This window comes from Desmodus rotundus, chromosome 4 (genome assembly GCF_022682495.2).
Source record: "Desmodus rotundus isolate HL8 chromosome 4, HLdesRot8A.1, whole genome shotgun sequence".
In the NCBI taxonomy this organism is placed as follows: Eukaryota; Metazoa; Chordata; class Mammalia; order Chiroptera; family Phyllostomidae; genus Desmodus; species Desmodus rotundus.
The window spans coordinates 107984613-108005902 of record NC_071390.1 but is presented as its reverse complement, the minus strand read 5'-3'; the positions used below and the strand labels follow the sequence as shown (position 1 = coordinate 108005902).

Sequence of the window (21290 nt, the reverse complement as noted above, 5' to 3'; positions counted from 1 at the left end):
CCTGTGACCCTGCTCCACCCTGCCCCCCTCCCCTCAGCGAGCCAGCTAAGCTACATTTGAACTATAACACGCACTCCCATTTTCCTCCCAAATTTGGGGGGAAAAGTGCATCTTATAGTCTGAAAAATACGGTATATATGATTGCTTTTTTACTCATACTCCTACCCACAAGAGATAATGTGACTCTTACATTTTTGCCAATCAGGTGGCTAGAAACTGAAATGTCTTTGTTGCTCTGAAGTGCCTCCCCTAACTATGAGTGAGTCTAAACACCCGGAGCTGTGCTGTGGTCATTGGAACTGTCCTTCTGTGTGATGTCTTCCTGTAATTGTCGTCAAACTTTAAATCATTTGTCTCTTTCTTGTAAACTTCAAGAGCTCTCTTAGGTTGTGATATCAGCTTCTTTTCATTGGGTTTATAAATATTTCCTAGATTTATCATTTGCCTACTAACTCTACTAACTTTTGCATGGCAAAAGTTTATATAGTCAAATATGTTTATTAATTCTTTCATAGAATTTGATTTTTCTGGTCTATTTAACAAGGTCTCACACAGGATTGTGCATTGTTGTTTCTTCTATTTTTCATACTTTAGATCATTTACGTACCTAGAATTTACTTACCTATATGATGTAAGAGGGGAAACCAATTGTATTTTCTTTGAGGTAGATAACCATTTGTTCTAACATCATGTATGAAATAATTATTTTTCTCTGAATTAGATTACCCTGTTAATCGTATCTTAAATTCTCATATAAATAAAAACTAATGCTGTATTTTGTATTCGGTCCCATTGTTGCTTCTGTGTAACCTTGTACTAGTACTATTGTTTAGATTATATTGGCTTTGGAATCAGTTCTGAGCACCAGTAAAGAAAGTTTCCTTCACAGTTTTTTTCTTCTTAAGTGTTTTCTCTGGCATTGATTGTTTTATATACACCTGAAAATATTTGTATCTAATTGGTAAAATCCTGTTGGAATTTGAAATAGAGTTTCTTGGATGTGTGCTTTATTTTACGAGAATTTAAATTTTAATGAACTGTCTTACTGTCCAGAAATTTTACATACATTTTTAATTATTCATATAAATAAGTAAAAATGTGTTTTTACTTATTATTTTATGTCTTCATAACATTTTGTGAAGTATTATTTTAAGTCTTCAAGGATATTTTATATTTATTTTTCTCTGTAGAAGCTGCTTATAATCTGATATTAATATGGAAGAAAATTATTTGTATATATTTACCTTCCCTAACTTACTGAAATTAGTGAGAAATTAAACCTATCTTATTTTTGTCCATCTTTTTAAAATAAAATATATACATTTCAACTATTTTTTTAAAAACTACATCTTAATTGTTTTTTCAGTACAATTGTGCACTCGTGGCTTTCCAGAGACTCAAGTTTTTCTGACTAACAAGGTAGCGTCATCTGTTTTCCAACTGCCATGGCTTGTCTGACAGAATTCCCTCAGTAGCTGCCTTTGTTTTTTCGGAGTTGTTCTGGAAACCATTGTAACCAGGACTTGGTTTCTGGCAACATATTTAGTTCTGTCTTGAATTTCCTGATGCAAGATAAAAATAGTTACTCTCCAAGAAGATGGATGTCTCTTTTTTCATTAATTCACATTTAACATTTATTTATTAAGGCCTCACTGTTGAGCAAGGAAAAACGAAACTGGGTGTTTTCAAAATGATTTTTAAAACCACGAAATCTTCGAAAAAGCAAACAGACTTTTGGCCAGCCCAGTACACAAGTCCGGTGTGACTTGTGCCCTCCCCCCAGGGGGCTTTGTCCGGGTTCAAAGTTCTCAGAAGCGCTTTTAAATTCAGCGTGACAGAGAGGGAAGCAGTTTGTGCAGCAGGGCCAAGGGCAGATGTACAAGGGAGAGAACAGGGAGAGGTCTGAACAGAAGTCAGGAGCAAGCTGGCTGAGAAGACTGCATTTTAGGAACCTAAACACCGGAAGCTGGGCACATACTGGAAAGTTCCCTGCGGCCAACTGTGCAATCAAATCTGCAAATCCAGGTAATTTTAAAATAATCATAATCTGTTTATTCAAAAATAATACACTTTCATTTAGAAATCTTAAAAATTACCTTACAGATAAGACAACAAAATCAGAATGAAACAGATACCATAAGAATTGTCAACATTTTGGAGATTCATCCTCCTTGTATGCATAGTGTACACAGTTAAAGGTGCTTCATGCACATCTCTGTACCTGATACTTCAGTGAAATGGAACAGTTTAATAACTTCCCATTTCATTAGAATACTGCAGAAACACATTCGCACACATCATTTATACTATTTGTACACTACTCCAGCATTATATTATAATAAGTTATCCATTCTTTCTAATTGATGTACTGAATTGTGGTGACTTTTAAGTCCTTGGTCATTGAACTACTCTCCAGCTTTCTCTGTTCCTAACAATGCTGCAAAAACATCTTTGCACATGTCTTCTTTGAATCACTAATTTACTTAGGATAGAAGGGCAGAAATGGAATATTTTTTGTATTAAAGCTATGCTATATTGTGAAGCTCTTATCTCATATTTCCAAGTCAATTTCTCCAAGGGCCGTGCCCCTGCTGTTTGTACTCTGGTGGACAGAGCATGGAAGTTCCTTGCTCATTGGCTGGGGCAGCACTGGGACACCGCATTTAAAAATTCTAGACAGAATGATGAAGGTGATACTTCATTTTTAATGTATATTTACTTCGCACAAAAACATGATCTTTACTGAGGTATAATAGGTATAAAACATTTCTTAGTTCAAGTGTACAGCATAGTGATTAAATATTTATATATATTGTGAAGAGATCCCCAAAAGAAGACTAGTTAACATACATTTAATGTGTATTTCATGTATGCAAGTGAGGTTGAATATATTTATTAGTAATTTGTAGTGCTTTGGGGGAGGTTGGGGGTATGTTTTAATGCACTGGATCAGGCACGAGAAGAAAGGGACTTGAAAGTTTAAAACACAGCTAGTAAGAATACAAAAATTGATCTCACAATATTCTCTTGCATCTTTTAAGTAAATCTTCTGTAATTTTTAGGGATATTAGATGGTAGAAAGGAATTTGACAACTCCTATCCATTTGTATTTTTCCAACATGGCCTTAAAATGATTAATTTTTAATTATTTTCTCTGTAAGCTATTTAATGAAATTCTAACCATAGGCCCACCTATATTGCTAAGTTTGAATTAACAAATTAAAAAAGCAATTGAAATCTAGGCATTATTTGCTTCACGATGTGATGCAGGAGGAAGTAAACAACCCAATTAACAAGTAGTTTTGAAAAAACTAAAACCGAATCTAATCAAGCACTTAGATCCAACGCTCATTTTAGGAAATTCAAGGGATGGAGGGCCAACCTCAGGAAAACCCCAGAGGAACCAATAAGCCAAATCCAGACAGGTGAACTGAGGCGGGACACGAAGAAGCTAGGAAAATTCCTTGGCAAGTGGAACGGGGAAACTGAGATAAAATAATTGAACAAAGCCAGATGATTTGAACAATTTACAGCCAGCTACTGAATCACAAGGTCTTATGTTCCCTAACCAAGGACACTTAGGAGCAAATGATTTACACATTCCAGGGCTTGCTAGGGCAGACCTCCTCCCTCCCATCCCTATTCAAGGACATTCGTTAAAGATGAAACTGACCAGAGAATGACCCTGACCCTTCAATGCACTCATTTTGATGAATCAACATATTGAAGGGCAGAGCTGGAAAAGTAATGAATATTCTGTTAAGGCCCTCCCCTGAGACCTACCAAGGATTCCTTCCCACTATCCCCCCCCCCCCAAAAAAAAAAAGAGATAAAAGCCTCAAGACAATGGACCCAGTGTGGGCTCTCTCTGGAGCATACACCTTTTCTCAGGCACGAACTGTTTACTTTCTTTTTCTTAAACTCTAAGGGCCTCCACCAGACTTGCAACCGGGGAGAAGCACACAGCTGCAGCTCATCTCAGGCTTACCCCCTGGACTTGTCTTCAAGGTTCCCTTTCCTCTGGCTTTCATGAGACGAAAGCATGGCTTTCCCTGCTTTCTAAAAGCAGCCTCTCCTTGGCTTACTTCTGTCTCTGTGCCTTTTACTTCTCAGTGTGTCCCTGTAGCCTGCATGGCTCACTACCTTCCTGTAACATTTCTAGGGAGCCAAAGCAGTCCTGCCTAGGCTCTCCTGTTGCTGCTTGTACCCTAAACCCTCCTTCGGTTCACTGTCCCCAGCTCTGATAAATGTACTCGCAAAATCACTTGGACTCATGCTGTGAAATCTTTCTTACACAAAGTCAAGAACCCACACACTAGAGGCCAGCCAAGGCAGGCCTGCTCCTGGGCTGATCCCCATCTGGTAACAGTAGAATATTCTCCAAGACAGCAGATCTGACTCATGCAGTAAACCAAAGAATATTTATATATACCTGCATACAGATAAATGTAAAATAATATTTCTGAGACAATCAGGAAAATTTGAATATGGACCAAATAGAAGATGTTGTTAACCAATTATTATTAATTTTGTAAAGTGTGTTCATGGCACAGATGGCATCACATCATCAGGTTAAGAGTCAGTTATTTAAAGATGAATGATGTAGTACATGGGCTTTGCTTTGCAGTGCTCCCGCAAAACAGAAGTGGGAGGGAGATGGGATCATGTGGGTAAAAGGCTGACAATTGTTGAAGCAGGGTGATGGTCCTGTGGATGGAAGTTCACCATGTTATTCTCTGTGGGGGGGGGCTCTGCCCGCAGAGTCCCCCATCCGCCGCGGATGAAAATAAGTCCACCAAGACATGATCTGCTTGGGGAGGAAAGGTGGCTGATCTCTCAAAGGAGAAGGGCCAGGAGCCTTTTCCTCACTGGGTTTTAGTGGGTTCAATTTGCACAGGAATACAAGTAAAGCTCATCAATCATTGTCAGGCAGTAAGGATCAAACAATAGATAACATTCAAAGAACTCTGAAGGCTTATTCTGAGTCAGGGTCAGTTAGCTAAAGGGCTATAAAACTTTGGGAAACAAACTCATTTCATACTTGGACCCTTATCAGAAAACTGAGGGCATTCTTAGCAAAGCAGGTTTCACAGGATTTTATGCATTCTTTCTTAGGCCTGATTGCCCTGGGAATCTGCCCTTTCCAGCACAGGGCTGTACCGCCCTCTGTCATTGTTTCAGGCTTAAATCAGGCAGGGGAAGTAAGGCAGCCAAGATTAGGAGACTTCTTGCAGACAGAATGAGGATTTAGGCTATGTCAAAGCCCAGGGGCGAGGGCCCATCATTTAATCTTTGAATTAACCAAAGACTAAATCCAAGGAGTACTCATTCAAGAAAAATCACTGAACCTCAATGAGAACAGTGAGTCTGTGGCATCTTAACTTGCCCTGTTACCATCCTTATTTTTCCAGCTCATGCAATTCCCCAGGGTTTCCCAAACAACTAGCATTTCCTCACCAGTCCTGGAGCTCTGCTGGGTTGGGCACAATCTAGCCACCCAAGGTAGGCAGAGATGGGAGCATGGGCGGATAGACACCACACACCCTTCCCTCTGCTCAGCACAGAGCGAGCTGATACAAAGCCCCAGATCTCAGCTTCCTGGCGGGAGGAAAGAGTTGATCTCTGCATCCAGTGCTCCATCTTCTCGCGGGCTGATAAAGAGCTAGCCTCTGCCTTACCAGTCTTGAGCATCTGATGGATTTAGTATGGTCTAGCTGTTATAAGATAGTCCATGTGAGCTCCAAGGTAATCACAAAAACAAACCTATTGAGGTTATACAAAAGAAAAAGAATCCAAGGTATCACTACAGAAAATCAACAAAACACAAGGAAGACAGCTAGAAAGGAAAAGACACATACCTGAAACTAACACAAAATAACAATGAATGTAAACTGAAATTGAAAAAATTAAAAAAAAGGAAAAGACAGATGAAAGAACAAGATTAACAGAAGACGACTATTGAAATGGCATAGTAGAACCTTCCCTATCAATAATTACTTTAAACGTAAGTGAATTAAACTTCCCGAGGGATAGAGTGACTGAATGAGTGAAAACGAACAAACAGCAAACAGTACCAAGACTGAACTATGTGTGTCTACAAGAGATTTACTTTAGATTCCAGAGCACAGAGCACTTAGGCCGAAAGTAAAGGGAGAGAAAAAGTGTGCAAATGATAACCAAAAGAGCAAGTGTGGCTATTCGACCAAATATGATTTAAGTCATAAACTGTACCAAAAGATAAACAGGAGCATTATAAAACAATAAAAGGGCCCAGGCTGAGTTGGTCAGAGTGTTGTATTGTGGATCAAAACTTTGCATATTTGATTCCTGTTCAGGGCACATGCCTGGGCTGCAGATTTGGTCCCCAGTCGGAGAGAATAAAGAGGGCAGTTGATAGATGTTTCTATCTCTCTTTTTCCCTTCCACTCTCTCTGGACTTAAAAACAAAAATAAAAACTACAAAAATAAATAAAAGTCTCAGTGCACCAGGATACCAGGAAGCTATAGCAATAACCATATATACTGACCCAATATCAGAACGCCAAAATATAAAGCAAATATTGGCAGGGTTGAGGGGAGACACAGACGGCATCTGGACCAGGAACAAGGCAAGCATGCCCCCTCTTGCCAGTTCTATTCAACATAGTAATGGAAGTTTTAGCAGAGCAATTAGGCAAGAAAAAGAAATAAAGGGCATCTAAATGAACATAAAAATATCATTTGTGTTTGTATACACTAACAACAAGCTACCTGAAGAAGAAATTAGAAAAACAATCCCATTTGTAATAGCACTAAAAAGAATAAATTATCTAGAATAAGCTTAACTAAGCAGGTGAGAATCCTCTATACTAAAAGCTACAAAATAATGAAAGAAATTGAAGACACAAATAGATGGAGAGCTTTCTCATGTTCGCCGGAGATGTATGACCACACAACAATGTGTACTTAAATGTTTACTGAAGAATTATTCTCAACACAAGAAAAGGAGAAAAATCCAAGTGCTCATCAACTGATGAGTGGATAAACAAAAAGTGGTACATCCATACAAAGAGATGGCACTTAGTCATGAAAAGGAATGAAGTACTGATAAATGCTACAACATAGCTGAGCCCTAAGAATGTTAAGCCAGGTGAGAGAAGGCAGTCACAAAACGTCACATAGTGTATGAATGCAGTTACATAACATTTCCAGAATAGACAAATCCATAGAGACAGGAAGTACTTGCCAAGGGTTGGAGGGAGGGAGGAATGGGGACTTGTTTCTAATGAGTATGGGTTTTTTGGGGGGATGATGAAAATTCTCTAAAGTCGTATAGTGGTAACAATTCTAAGAACATACTAAAAGCCTCTGAATTGTATAATTAAAGGGGATGATTTTCTGGTATGTAACTTATACCTCATTAAAGCTGCTGAAGACAGCAATTATAACATAAGCTCCTCTCTGAAAATTTCTTTTAATGAAGAAAATCAGCTTGTTTAACCAAAGGAGTGAAAGGAGATGAGTGCAACGAGACTCTTCTCCGTGAAGCTGAATGATGGACACTTCATGCCTCTTCTGGGACTTGGCACCTCAGCTCCTCAGGAGGTAATGTAAGGGCACTGGAGGTGGAGGCGGGCAGATAGGGCCCTGATCAGACCTAGTCACTGCGAAAATTTGGGGAATTCAGATGGGCCTTTGTTTCTTTACGGTTGGGGTGCTTTCTCTCCAGGTTAGGCTATTTTGTGCAGTAAGTCAGTGCTTTTCAAATTTCATAGGCATAAAATACCTGAGGATCTAGTTAGAGATGTAGAGTTAGGGGCCCCACCCACAAAGTTTCTGATTGCATAGATCTGGGACAAAGCTCAAAAGTCCACGTTTCTAGCGGGCTACCAAGTTATCCTGCTGCTGCTTGTCCAAGGGCCACACTCGGAGCAGCGCTGTATCAAGGGAGAGGGAAGGGCATCACCTTCCAGCAGTTCAGGGGTGGGCAAGTCTGTTTCTGTTATGATCACCTGCTGTGCAGTTGTAGCCACGTCACAGTATGTAAGAATAAATGGAACCCAGTCGTCATGTAACCACAGGTCAGAGACTTTTCAGCAAGCTTCCTGGTGATGAAGTTTCTCTGAATTCTGATGTCCAAGTTGTCCCTGTCAGTTGCTACTCAGAATATCGAGAAAAATTTCAGTGCAAAAGGACCTGGAGAAAGAGAGATAAGATTAATGTTAGAGTTTTGGAGGTCTGAGGTGGCAATAGTCTTGTGGCAGCCAGGCTGTGTGCCAAGGGGAGGCACAAGTGGCCCTTGGAAATTCTCTCTGTCTTTGGAAGACCGAATTCCACTCATATTTCTGGGTCAAGTACGTGACCTTGCAAGAGCTCAGCTTCAGTGCTTCTTGGTGAAGTTTATGGTTGTTTAAGGAAGGCTGTAGGACCGGTTCTCTAGCACGAGAGCCACGTGGTGTGACAGCTGAGGACTGACTGCAGGACACTGGCACGAAGCACCGCTTTCCTTTGATTTGGCCCTTCGATCTGTGGACAGTCAGTTAATCGCCCTGGGACTAGTTACCGCATCAGGAGTTGAAAATTTAAAAATGTTCCCAAAATCTTTTAATGATAGTGTCAGGTAGAAGAGGGTAATGGAGAGGGAATAATTATGGATAACTTAAAAAGTTCAGCCTGGTAGGCCAGAAGAAAATAAGGCAGCTACGAAAAATAACGAAGTTGTGAAGCATAAATGATCACCTAATGACCAACTTAGTAGTAACCCACCAAAATTATGTGGTATTTGAGTGAAAAGAGTTTATTTTCTTTTATACTTTTGTCCTTCCTTACGTGTGTTTGAAGTGTTTCTCAAGTTTACAGAGGTAAATTACTAATATATTCCATCTAAAGTTACATCTTCATTGCACTGATAGGTAATTTTTAGCTTTGGTTTCTGGGTTGAAACATGTTGCATAATCTCTGAGAGAGTGAACTAATTTAGGGATGTAAATCTAAAGGTTGTGCAAATCTATGGGTCACATAGCAAGTATAAACGCAGAGGGAGAGGGTTAAACCCAGCAATGTGCTGGGTCCCCCTCTTAGGTTCACAAGATTTAATTCTGAGCATCTTTTCCCCACATTGGTAGCTTGAAATTAGCCATGGAGGGAGTATCTGCACCATAACATTTGGCCTTTTCTTCAGAGTCAGTTGTTAAACATTTACCACTGGCCACAAGTCAACAGTTAGCTTTGTCACTTGGAGCACTTGGCCCTTAGAAAAGCAATAGGTTCTGTTGACTAGCTCTGCTTATGGAACTGGTCATGTATTACTGAATGAAGTAGGTCTTTCTTTTATGCTCTTCTAGGTTGCTAAGAGTAAGGCAGAGGATGCCATCAAGACAGCAATTGATGTGGGCTATCGCCACATTGATTCGTCTTATGTGTACCTAAATGAGGAGGAGGTCGGGAGGGCCATCCAGAAGAAGATTGCCGATGGCACTGTGAAGAGAGATGACATATTCTTCACTTCGAAGGTGCTCTGTAGCATTGCATTTGTATCCATGGGAAGCTCACTCCTAGGTGGAGAGTTTCCTGGCAAATTTCTCCTCTCATTGTTTAATTCTGATTCACTCTCAGACCTCAGCTATGGAAGAGGGTTAGGAGCATGCTGGTTGGGAATGTGGGTTCTGTGGTCAGACGTCCTGTATGGGAATCTTACTAAGTGTGTGACTTTGGACTGAAACCTACTTAAACTTCATTGTAAAGTGAAAATACTTCATAGGATTTTCATGAGTGCTACATGAAAAGTACATATCAAGCTTTTAGAAAAGCATTTAATATATTTGAAATGCTAAGAAATACTGTTTTACTATAGATGTTATGTTTTAATATTTCAAAATTGGATTTGGCTTTTCCAACTCAGATATATTCAAGTTTTGACAAAGTGACTTAACCTTTCATTTTTTAAAAATATATTTTATTGATTATGCTATTACAGTTGTCTCATTTTCCTCCCTTTTTTCCCCTCCACCCTGCATACCCTGTTCTACCCATATTCCCCCCTCCCTTAGTCAGGTCCATGGGTCATACACATTAGTTTTTTGGCCTCTACTTTTCCTTTTATTCTTACTTGTTGATTTTCGACCTACCATTTATGCTACTTATTTTCTGTACCTTTTCCTCCATCCCCTCCTCCCCTTACCTGCTGATAACCCTCCACATGATCTCCATTTCTTGATTCTGTTCCTGTTCTGGTTGTTTGTTTAGTTTTTTGTTTTTATTTTTTTTTTAGGTTTGATTGTTGATAGTTGCGAGTTTGTTGTCACTTTACTGTTTGTATTTTTGATCACTTTCTTTTTCTTAGATAAGTCTCTTTAACATTTCATATAATAAGAGTTTGTGATGATGAACTTCTTTTACTTGACCTTATCTGGGCAGCACTTTATCTGCCCTTCCATTCTAAATGATAGCTTTACTGGATACAGTAATCTTGGATGTAGGTCCTTGCCTTTCATGACTTTGAATACTTCTTTCCAGCCCCTTCTTGCCTGTAAGGTTTCTTTTGAGAAATCAGCTGGTAGTCTAATGGGAACTCCTTTGTAGACAAGGAGTGTACAACTGTCTCCTGACATTAGAACAACTGTCTCCTTTTCTCTTGCTGCTTTTAAGATTGTCTCCTTATCTTTAATCTTGGCTAATATCATTATGATGTGCCTTGGTGTGTTCCTCCTTCAGTCCAACTATTTTGGGACTCTCTGAGCTTCCTGGACTCCCTGGAAGTCTATTTCCTTTGCCAATTGGGGAAGTTCTCCTTCATTATATTTTCAAATAGAATGTTAATTTTTTGGTCTTACTGTCCTCCTTCTGGCAACCCTATGATTCAGATGTTGGAATGTTTAAAGTGGTCCTGGAGATTCCTAAGCCTCTCCTCAGTTTTTTTAATTCTTATTTCTTCATTCTGTTCTGGTTGAACATTTATTTCTTCCTTCTTGTCTAAACTGTTGATTTGAATCCCGGTTTCCTTCCCATCACTGTTGGTTCCCTGTACATTTCTTTTCATTTCACTTTGCATAGCCTTCACTTCTTTCTCTATTTTGCAACCATACTCGACCATATCTGTGAGCATCCTGATTACCACTGTTTTGAACTGTGCATTTGATAGGTAGTCTATCACCTCATCACTTAGTTGTATTTTTTCTGGAGCTTTAATCTATTCTTTCATTTGGGCCTTTTTTTTTTTTTTTTTTTGTCTCAGTGCACCTGTTCTGTAGTAAGGGGTGGAGCCTTAGGTATTCACTAGGGCAAGGCAACCCATGTCTCTGTGTTCTGGCCCTGTTTGTGTGGGAGGGGTCCGAGAGGAAACAATGCCACTTGCTCAGCTCCATGCCAGCTTTCAGTCACTTCCCCCGGAACCTACAAGCAAATTGAGTCTTTCTGGTGCTGATTCCTGGGTGGTGGGTTTGTGTATGTTCTAGGACCCTGTGGGTCTCTCCAACAAACTCTCCTATGAGGCTGGGAGTTTCTCCTGCTGCCTCAACCCCCACAGGTTTTTTTTAGTCAGAGGTTTTGAGGCTTTATCTCCCTGGAAACCTGGATTGTGCGTTCTGTCTCACTCCCCTGTTGTTCTTCCCAGTTTATCCAAATGCAAATGTGGGACTGCCTGGTCTGCCAACCACCGCCTCTCTCTCTCTGGTCCTCCAGCTGCAGCCTTGTAGTAAGTCCTCTCCACACTGGATCCGCATCTCCAGCCTCTTCTACCAGGCTTGAAGAATGTTCTTTCTTTAACTCCTTGGTTGTTGGACTCCCATACAGTTCATTTTCTGTCAGTTCTGGTTGTTTTTTGTTTTTAAATTTGTTGTTGTTGTTCTTTTGGTAGTGTGAGGAGGCACAGTGTATCTATCTCCACCTCCATCTTGGCAGGAATTCGACTTAATCTTTCTTAGCTATAGTATGAGGTAATGCAATTTAGTCAGACAATGAAAGTTTTTGGAAATTAATAATAAGTTTTAGTTTTTAATATTCTATATATTTGACTTTGTGAAATTTCTTAATGAAGAAAACTTTATTAACTTCTCTAAGTCTTAGTGTCATATCTCAATCTGTTATGTGGTCAATAAGAACATTTATTTTTCTCTTTCTTATGAAGTAGACATTATCTCATAAAATGATATAAGGATAAAATTATTCTTTATAAAAGTACTTAAGTGCTTTTTGAAAAACTCTTGAGCCACTTCCACCTAATCTTCATATCCATTGACATCATATCTGAAGCAAGAATAGAAGAATTTAGGTATTTAATTCAATGGAAAAGGAAGCCCAGGTGGAATTTTTCCCATAGTGTCATTGAACTGACTGCTGCTAGAGAAAAGGCGTTTGTACTCGAGGGGAAGTAGCTCTGAAGCGAGAGTTGAGGTCCATGCAAGTGAACCCTATGCAGGGCTGTAAATGGACATTTCTTCAAATCCAGAATGTGACTCTCTCCATGTGACTGTTTAGATGTGGTACCACCACCGCATTAGCCTTCTTACTCTCATCTTTAATTCCTCCCTTCATAGGTACTTCATATGTTTGCTTCCATATCATTTTAGAAACATTTATGAAAATATAAAATGAGGTGACTAACATACCCCCCAAATAAGTTCTTGTTTAAATGCAATTTCCAGCCCAGTCTCAGATAATTATAATTTATGTTTATAGGCAGCACCCAGGAATATGTTGTTTTTCTTTTTTTTGTTTATTGTTGTTCAAGTACAGTTGTCTCCATTTTCTCCCCACCACTCCCCCCGACCCAGCCATCCTCACTTCACACCTTTGATCCCACCCCCCTTTAACTTTGTCCATGTGTCCTTTATACATGTCCCTGAAAACCCTTTCCCCCATTGTCCCTCCCACCTCCCCTCTGGTTACTGTCAATTTGTTCTTAATTTCAATGTCTCTGGTTATATTTTGCTTGTTTGTTTGTTTTGTTGATTAGGTTCCACGTATAGGTGAGATCATATGGTATTTGTCTTTTACTGCCTGGTTTATTTCACTTAGCATAACGAGCAAACCAAATAATGCTTTTACATTCTAAAATTTGAGAACCTCTGTGTGGGAGTTTCATTTCCTATATTGTTGTCGTAATTCTGTGTGAAAATAAGTTATCATGATCAAGAATTTAAGAGATTCACTGGGTTATTTGTCACATCACATCTACTGTAGTGATTTTGGTTGTGGATGTTTATTTACTATTTTATAAATCTCTCTGAAAGATTCTTAAAGAAATAATCTCACACCCCTTTTCCTTCAACCATTGTAGCTGTGGCTCACCTTTTTCCGCCCAGAATTGGTCCGAACTGCCCTGGAAATGTCGCTAAGGAAACTCCAGCTGAGCTATGTGGATCTTTTTCTTATTCATTTCCCAGCAGCTTTGAAGGTTAGCAAAAGTTCTCTTCCTTTGGTTATCAGTATAAAAATTGTCACTGAACACAAGACAATATAGTTTGCAAAAATGAGAGGAAACATACACAACACTTTAAGATTCCTTTTTTTTTTTTTCCTGCAGCTATCTCTTTCTTAATTGACTATTTCAGCCTCAGAATGACAAGAGTTCATTTTTTTCAATGGCTATGTCTCAACTTGTGGACGCCTGTGCTCCTGAACCTGAACCCCACACCCACTTGTGCCTGGGGGTGTCCCAGTGTGAGGTCCGTTGAGGTCCAGGAAATTCAAAGAGGATGACACTTAGCCCTTGAGATGCAGACAGAATGCCCTCTCATTGGACCACCTCCCAGTGGGAAGAGGGCAGGGAGCAGGCTCAGAACCAAGAAGCTTGGCTCCAGTCCAGGCCCTCTCTAGAATGGTGTCCTGGGTGTCTCAATTTGTCTTTCACACAAACAATATTTATTAAACTTTTAGCGGTTAAAAACATTTCTTAGAGGTTCACTTCCTAAATATACGTCCTTTCCCTTTATCCTAACCTTAAAATTCCTTTCAAAAACAAGGATAGATTGTTCTATTAGCCTCAAGACTTATAGGCTCCAAACAGCTTGGCTGAAGACAGACTTAGCTTTATATTGTACAACCTCTCCTTCCTTCCTGTGTTCCAGCCTGGGGAGGAGATTTTACCAAAGGACCCACATGGAAAAATCATTTTTGACACAGTGGATCTCTGTAGCACGTGGGAGGTGAGTCCAGCTTCTGTGCCTTTGTGGAGAGAGGATGGGCAGGGATTCAGGAAAGGTGGATCTAGTTCAATTCTGTCACCTGTATGGACCCAGGCAAGTCCCTGAATGCCCCTTTGCCTTAGTTTTCACAAGTCATCTGTTTAATGATTCAGTATGTACTTATTAAATACCTGTCACGTACTCAGTACTTAGCACTTCCAAGTACTCAGACAACATTAGTCAGACAAAAAATAAACCCAAGGTCTCTGGCCCCATGAGAACTGAGAGTGTGGGGGCAGGGGTGGGGTTGGAACACAGATAGGCAGTTAAAAACAGAATGGGCAGGGTAGGCCTCCTTGAGATGACATTTGAGCAAAGATTTGCAGGAAATGAGGAAATTGATTACATAAATGTCTGGATGAAGAGAGATAGAGGCTGAAAGATGGCCAAGGCAAAGTTTGTAAGATGAGAGAGAACGAACCATGTTTGAGAAAGAGCAAGAGGGCGTGTGTGATGGGATCAGAGGGAGTTCAGTGGCCAATAATAGGAAATGAGGCCAAAGAGAAAACAGGGCCCCTGCCCTGTTCCCATGCTGCAGCTGCTCTGCTTCCTGCTGTCATGGTGCTTGTTTTTCTGTCGCTCAATCAAATTTTTCTAGGTGTTCAGCTAACGTCATCCTGGCTCCTTTAGCTTTGTCCTGGCCACTTGCGTTCTTAGTCTTATCTACTTACCCAATTTTTCCTAGTATTTTTTATTCTCCTCACTTGGCCATTTTCTTTTCTGTTTATTGACACCTGAACCTTTCAAGACTTCTCTCTGCTGCTCTGGCACATATTCTCTCCCAACCTCAGCCCCCACTCTCAGTGAGCTCCCATTATTGAACTTCTCTAGCCAGTTACACAGATGATCTCTCTTAACCCCTTGCTCCCCAGGCACTGGAGAAGTGTAAGGAGGCGGGCTTGACCAAGTCCATTGGTGTGTCCAACTTTAACCGCAGGCATCTGGAGATGATCCTGAACAAGTCAGGGCTCCAGTACAAACCTGTGTGCAACCAGGTGAGCCTCTTCAATACCCCTCTGACTTTTCCTTCCTCTTCATCTTACTTTTTCTCTCATATCCACAAGCCACCAACGGCACTCCCTCTCATTATTGCACCTTGGGACACCAGCTGATTCAAGAGAACAGAACATATTTCAAGTTGTTGAAGACAGTTCCCAAGGCCATGTCACATGTTTTCTTTTTAGTTTTTCATATAGCTATTTTTCTTCAAAAATTTTATTTGGAGTTTTACTAAATCCATTAAAATTATGTTTCTTTTGGTTTCTTTTTTAAAAAAAATTATTGCTCAATTACACTTGTCCCCATTTTCCCTCCATTACTCTCCCCTGATGTACTGACTCCCACCTCCCACATTCAACCTTCCCCCACCCATTGTCCATGTCCAGGGGTCCTTTATACATGTTCCTTGACTTGACTCTTCCCCTTCTTTCTCTCACTATCCCCCTCTCCCCTCCCCTCTGGTCACTGTCAGTTTGTTTTTTATATTCATGTTCTGGTTATATTTTGCTCATTTGTTTGTTTTGTTGACTAGGTTCCACTTATAGGTGAGATCCTACGGTATTTGTCTTTTACCACCTGACTTATTTCACTTAGCATAACGCTCTCCAGTTTGGGGTGCTTAGGTTCTTTTGTATTGGTATTTCAATATTCTTAGTGTATAATCCCAGCAGTGGAATTGCCACGTCAAAGGGCAGTTTTATTTTTAGCTTTTTGAGGAAATTCCATACTGTTTTCTGTAGTGGCTGCACCAGTCTGCATTCCCACCAACAGCGCACCACGGTTCCCTTTTCTCCATAACCTTGCCAACACTTGTTTTTTGTTGATTTGTTTATGATGGCCATTCTGGCCAATGTGAAGTGGTATCTCACTGTGGTTTTAATTTGCATCTCTCTGATGGCTAGTAATGCTGAGCAACCTTTCATATGTCTCTGGGCCCTCTGTATGTCCCCTTTGGAGAAGTGCCTGTTCAGGTGCTTTGCCCATGTTTTACTTGGATTGTTTGTCTTCCTGGTGTGGAGTCATGTGAGTTCTTGATGTATTTTGGAGATCAATCCCTTGTCTGAGGTATCGTTGGCAAATGTATTTTCCCATGTTGTTGGTTCCCTTTTCATTTACTGATGTTTTCTTTTGCCATGCAGAAGCTTTTTAATTTGATGAAGTCCCATTTGTTTATTCTTTTCTTTATGTCCCTTGCTCTAGGGGACATATCAGTGAAAATATTGCTGCGTGGGATATCTGAGATTTTCCTGCCTATGTTCTCCTCTAGGACTTTTATGGTTTTGCAATTTGTATTTAAGTCTTTTATCTACTTTGAGTTTGTTCTAGTGTACAGTGAGTGTTGGTGACCTAGTTTCATTTTTTTAAATGTACTTGTCCAATATTTCCAACACTGTTTATTGAACAGACTGTTTTTACTCCATTGCATGCTCTTGCCTCCTTTGTCACATATTAATTGACCATAAAGGTGTGGGTTTATTTCTGGTCTCTCTGTTCTGTTCCATTGATCTATGTGTCTGTTCTTGTGGTAGTACCAGGCTGTGTTGATTACAATGACTTTTTATTCCTAAATACAACTTTTCTGGTATTGCGATCTCTCCACCATGCTTTACAGCACTATATGTTATTTGTGGATTTGGTGGCTCTATAATACAAGTGATTCTGCTTGGCATCTGTAGGTGGAATGTCACCTGTACCTCAACCAGAGCAAACTGCTGGAATTCTGCAAGTCCCAGGATATTGTCCTCACTGCATATGCTGCCCTGGGCTCCGACCCCAAGAAGGATTGGTAATGGTTTCTAGAAAGTTATTCTCATCATAAATGCTGTACTTTGTGGGAGAAATTAAGGATAGACAGCATGAATAATTCATGTCTGTCAACACTTTCCCTAGCCTACATTGTAAAGACTCAATAAAACTTTACCAAATAGTACCACTACTGATGAGGATGTTCATAAATCTCAGATGGTTGGCCTTTGAAGGGTGACAAAGGCAGCCCAAACCTTGATTCTGACACTTAGTAGTTGAGTGCTGTGAGACAAGCAACCCTTTCTGTAAGTGGTAGTTTCTTTATCTCTTAAGAGGAATATAAATTATGCACCTTGCAGGGGTGTCCCAACTGTGGCCTGCTGGCTGCACGTGGCTCAGGGTGGTTATGAATGTAGCCCAACACAAAATCATAAATTTAATTAAAATGTTACAAGATATTTTTGTGATTACATGTTGCAATGTATTTAACATGTGGCCCAAGAAAACTCTTCTTCTTCCATTGTGGCCTGAGATGACAAAAGGTTGGACACCCCTGTGTGCTTGATGACAAAACTAAGAGAATTAATTGAAAGCATTTGTTTGAAATAGTAAGTTCTTATAAAATAGCTAGTTATTTTTTTATGATGGTGGTTATTAGGTTTCAGTTTGGATAACAATTTTGTCTTTTTGACTTATTTGATTTTTTATTAAATTTCTCAGAAATGTTTTAAAATAAAAAAGGAAATCTGTTTCCATTTCTGCCTTTCCTTCTCTTGTTCTTCTTTGGATTTACCAAAAGACACAAAACCAGACCTTGACATAGCCAGAGGGTAGTGAGGAAGATCCTAGAGGAGTAGCCATGCTGAGTCTGAACAAGAAGCTCCTAGTGCAATGGATATGCAGCCTCGGACACACAGCATGTCTGCCTCCTTCCCAGGGTGACCAAGGACAACCCAGTTCTCCTGGAGGACCCAGTACTCCATGCCATCGCTGACAAGCACCAGCGAACTCCAGCTCAGGTGGCCCTGCGCTACCAGCTGCAGCGGGGGGTGGTGGTCCTGGCCAAGAGCTTCAGTGAGAAGAGAATCCGAGAAAACTTCCAGGTGCACGGTAGGGCTGTGGATAGCAGGCACCAATAGGCACAGCATTGCCTCTGGTGTGGGTTATTGGTGAGGCTCTCCATGTATGTTGGTTGGGGCAAAGCTTGCCTCCTTGTACTCTGTGCATAGAAGTGCTGTGTTTAACTGTTCTGTCCTCCCACTGCTGCAGGGTGGGGGGAGGGGTGTGAGAAAGGACACTAAACAGGGTCAGGTTTGGTCTCAGTCCTGGTTTTTAACCCAGCTGCATGGCCCTGGGAAAATCATCTCTTAATTTCTTCAGCTGCAAAAGAGGGAGTTAGATGAGATGAGGTTTGGGCTCAAAAATTTCTAGGATTCCTTTGCTGCAACCACAGCCACCCCATAGAAGTCTCTGAGCGTGACCTGAATTGCCAGGGAGTGACCCCAGGTTTGTGACAACCTTCTCATAAACCCACATAAACTCCTGCTTGAATCTGTGTGTCTGTGTCTGGAGGTGGGATGGGCAGTGGGGAGTACTTGCCTCAGGGAAATTGAGTTGCTCTTCTCACATTTCTGATAGGTTTTTGACTTCCAACTGACACCAGAGGACATGAAAACTCTAGATGGCCTCAACAGGAACATCCGTTATTTTAATACTACTGCGTAAGTAGCTTGTTGCATCGCAGATCCTGGAAGCAGGACAGTGAGGGAATTCAGCTTCAGTCCACCAGGCAGAGTCTTCTCTTCCCTCTTGCTTTAGGGAAGTTGTGGGAAATCACATTTCCTTTAAGCCCTCAGACCACCTTTTCACTGTTACCCTCGTGTTCCCCTGTGCTTGTGCTGCTTAAATACTGGGATGAATAGATTTACTAACATCCTTTCTGTATCCCCTCACCTCTTGCCCTTGTCTCTCGCTGTCATGCTCATTGACCTAAGTCCCAACTCTGCTCACATCATCACTGTTTCCCTTCCACAAGATGATTCCTTGAGGTTTTCGAACATGTGCTCACCTTCCATTAAATCCTCTCCTGATTTGACCTCATTCCCCAGCTACACCCCACTTCTCCTTGTAGAGAAAAGCTTCTTGAAGACGGGGACATTTGTGCCCCCAGTGTCCCCTCCACAACACACCAAACACGCTGATGTTATAGTCAAGTCACTGGCCACTCTTTGTTCTCCCTGCTTCTCTACTTCATCTCCTCAACAGTAACAGGAGGCAATGGGTTACACGGTTGACCTGATCAGACACCCCTCCTTAAAATATCTGGTGGCCTGCCACCTCACTCAGAGCAAAGGACAAATGCCTTAGACAACCTACAGAAGCCAACAGGGTGCTCCCTCCTTCCATCTCTACCTCCCATCCTGCTGTCTCCTCGGATTCCATGAGCCCCAGTGGCCCCTTTGCTGCTTTTCACATGTGCCAGGCCTGGCTCAGGGCCTTTGCACTGGCTGTTCTCTCTGCCAGCATGCTCCTCCTCCAGGTAGCTGGACGGTCGATCCTCCACCTCCTTAAGTCTTAACTCAGACGTCACCCCCGCAATACCTTCTCTGCCACTTTGTCTAAAAAGGTACCCTGCCTGCACTTTCTTCCCTTCCACCCTCATTTATTTTTCTCTTGGAAACTACCCCTAATTAATACAACATATAGTTTACTAACTGATTTGGTTATGTTTTTGGACCACAGAATGTTAGATTCCTAGGACAGTTTCTTTAAAAAGCTACTCTTTCCCTGAATAATCAATAAATATTGGTTGAATGGATAATATAACAGAAGGATAGAAGGGTACGAGGAAGGGAAAGTAGAGCAGCAGGTGTATTCCTTCATGATATCAGTAATTTTAATTAATATTTATTCAGTGATTCAGGATTTTCTATCTCAAACATGGTTATATATAGAGAGTGAGAATACTTCCCTTGCTAAGGGAAGCTCTCTGTTGAAGTGACTTATTTCATAGCCACTGTATCCATTCTAGATCTAATATAGAGATTTTCACCCAGTAAAGTCTTAGATAAATTATTACTGAGTGCTTGGAAGAAACTGGACACTGGCGATATTTTTATCACCTTCCTCATCATCACCTTGACATATTTGTTAACTTTACATATTAAACCAGTTGGCCATTATTTTAAAGGAAGGCAGCATTCATTTCTGTCCTCCTGGGAGTTAAAAGCTCAACCCCAATAGTTTCATCTCCTTAAGTTGTAGAATTATATACCTGCAATAATAGGCTATATTAGTTTATTTTTGTGTAGGTGCTCAAGTGCCAGTGAGTATATTTATTTCTTACAACGGATTTATTACAGTGTGATGCAACTGTACAGGGTTATTACAAAGCTAGTTGTGTTTGTACTTCTCCAGAAAGAAAATTATCTTATTAATAGTTACACTTGATCCAGTTTAAAAGAAACCTCTTTTTATGCAGCCCGAAATGGTCACCTGACTAAGGCTCTCCCTTATCTTTTAGATTTGCTGACCACCCCGATTTTCCATTTCATGATGACTATTGACGACAGTGTGTGAGGATGCCCCCGTTTTTAACTTTGGCCCATGGCTGGAGAACATCTAAAGGATGAGAAGGTGTCTGTTTTGTTCCCTGCCCTGTACCCTGGCCAGTCACAGTAAGGATTGCGTGTCTGGATCAGGAAATCAGTCTCTAAACCCAGTTTTTCCCCCAAATAAATAATGATACAGTTCGAACAAGGTAAGCTACTACTGCTTTGGCTTTTCTGTGTGTTTGTTTTGTTTTTTCCTCTGTGTCACTTTGGCTGAAATACTGACATCCCAGGAAGTGATCTTAGTGGATATGAGCTGTCAAAAAAAAGCTAACCATTTACTACGCTTCGAACTTTCAAAGTCTGCTTCCTCTCTGGTCCTATAGTTCTTGTTTTACTTTCTCTCTTTTTCCCCCCTGAATTTGCCACGCTGTAAAATTTTATCAGATCATTGAAGGATATTTAACACTTAACAAAAAATACTTGAGATGCCCAGATTTCAATGAAAGATTAATCCTTACACCAAGAACAAGGAAGGAATAAACTGAATGAAAGACAAGCAACAGACGCCTGTACCAACCTCATCCAGACGTGAGAATCATCAAAGGTCTTAAAGCAGCTGTCCTAATGCAACTGTTTCAACAGCAATTACAAAGTCGGGACAAATAAGAAAGTGAAAAGTTCAACAAAGAACCTTCAAAGGAATGTCTCCAGCCTGAGGAGAAACGGTTCCCGTGGAAACTCAGATGCGCAATGAGGCGCAGAGCGCAGGGGAAATGGTTCACCTGTCGGGAGATGCACGCGATATTTTCCTCCTGGCTGAAATTCTTTA

General features: G+C 40.7%; 1 protein-coding gene across 2 annotated transcripts; it reads left to right on the top strand.

Annotated features, from left to right (window-relative positions):
• Positions 1–1842: 1842 nt before the first annotated feature.
• LOC112321159 (estradiol 17 beta-dehydrogenase 5) lies at positions 1843–20675 on the top strand. 2 transcript variants are annotated; one of them, XR_006653955.2, is made up of 10 exons: positions 1843–2025; positions 7463–7584; positions 9324–9491; positions 13256–13372; positions 14046–14123; positions 15035–15157; positions 16838–16947; positions 17845–18017; positions 18546–18628; positions 20431–20485. XR_006653955.2 is itself a non-coding variant. In XM_024578617.3 (10 exons), exons 2-10 carry the CDS (start codon positions 7498–7500, stop codon positions 20471–20473), a joined length of 975 nt encoding a protein of 324 aa, XP_024434385.2. In that variant the 5' UTR covers positions 1843–2025; positions 7463–7497; the 3' UTR covers positions 20474–20675. The 2 variants fall into 2 exon arrangements, 1 of the variants encoding a protein (XP_024434385.2); XM_024578617.3 differs by having other exon boundaries at positions 17845–18010; positions 20431–20675.
• The last annotated feature ends 615 nt before the right edge of the window (positions 20676–21290 follow it).

Coding starts and splice junctions, on each gene's coding strand:
- LOC112321159 (XM_024578617.3), top strand. CDS start 7,498: ATGAGTGCAACGAGACTCTTCTCCGTGAAGCTGAATGATGGACACTTC. Junction 13,373..14,045: donor ATTTCCCAGCAGCTTTGAAG/GTTAGCAAAAGT, acceptor CCTGTGTTCCAG/CCTGGGGAGGAGATTTTACC. Junction 18,629..20,430: donor CGTTATTTTAATACTACTGC/GTAAGTAGCTTG, acceptor CTTATCTTTTAG/ATTTGCTGACCACCCCGATT.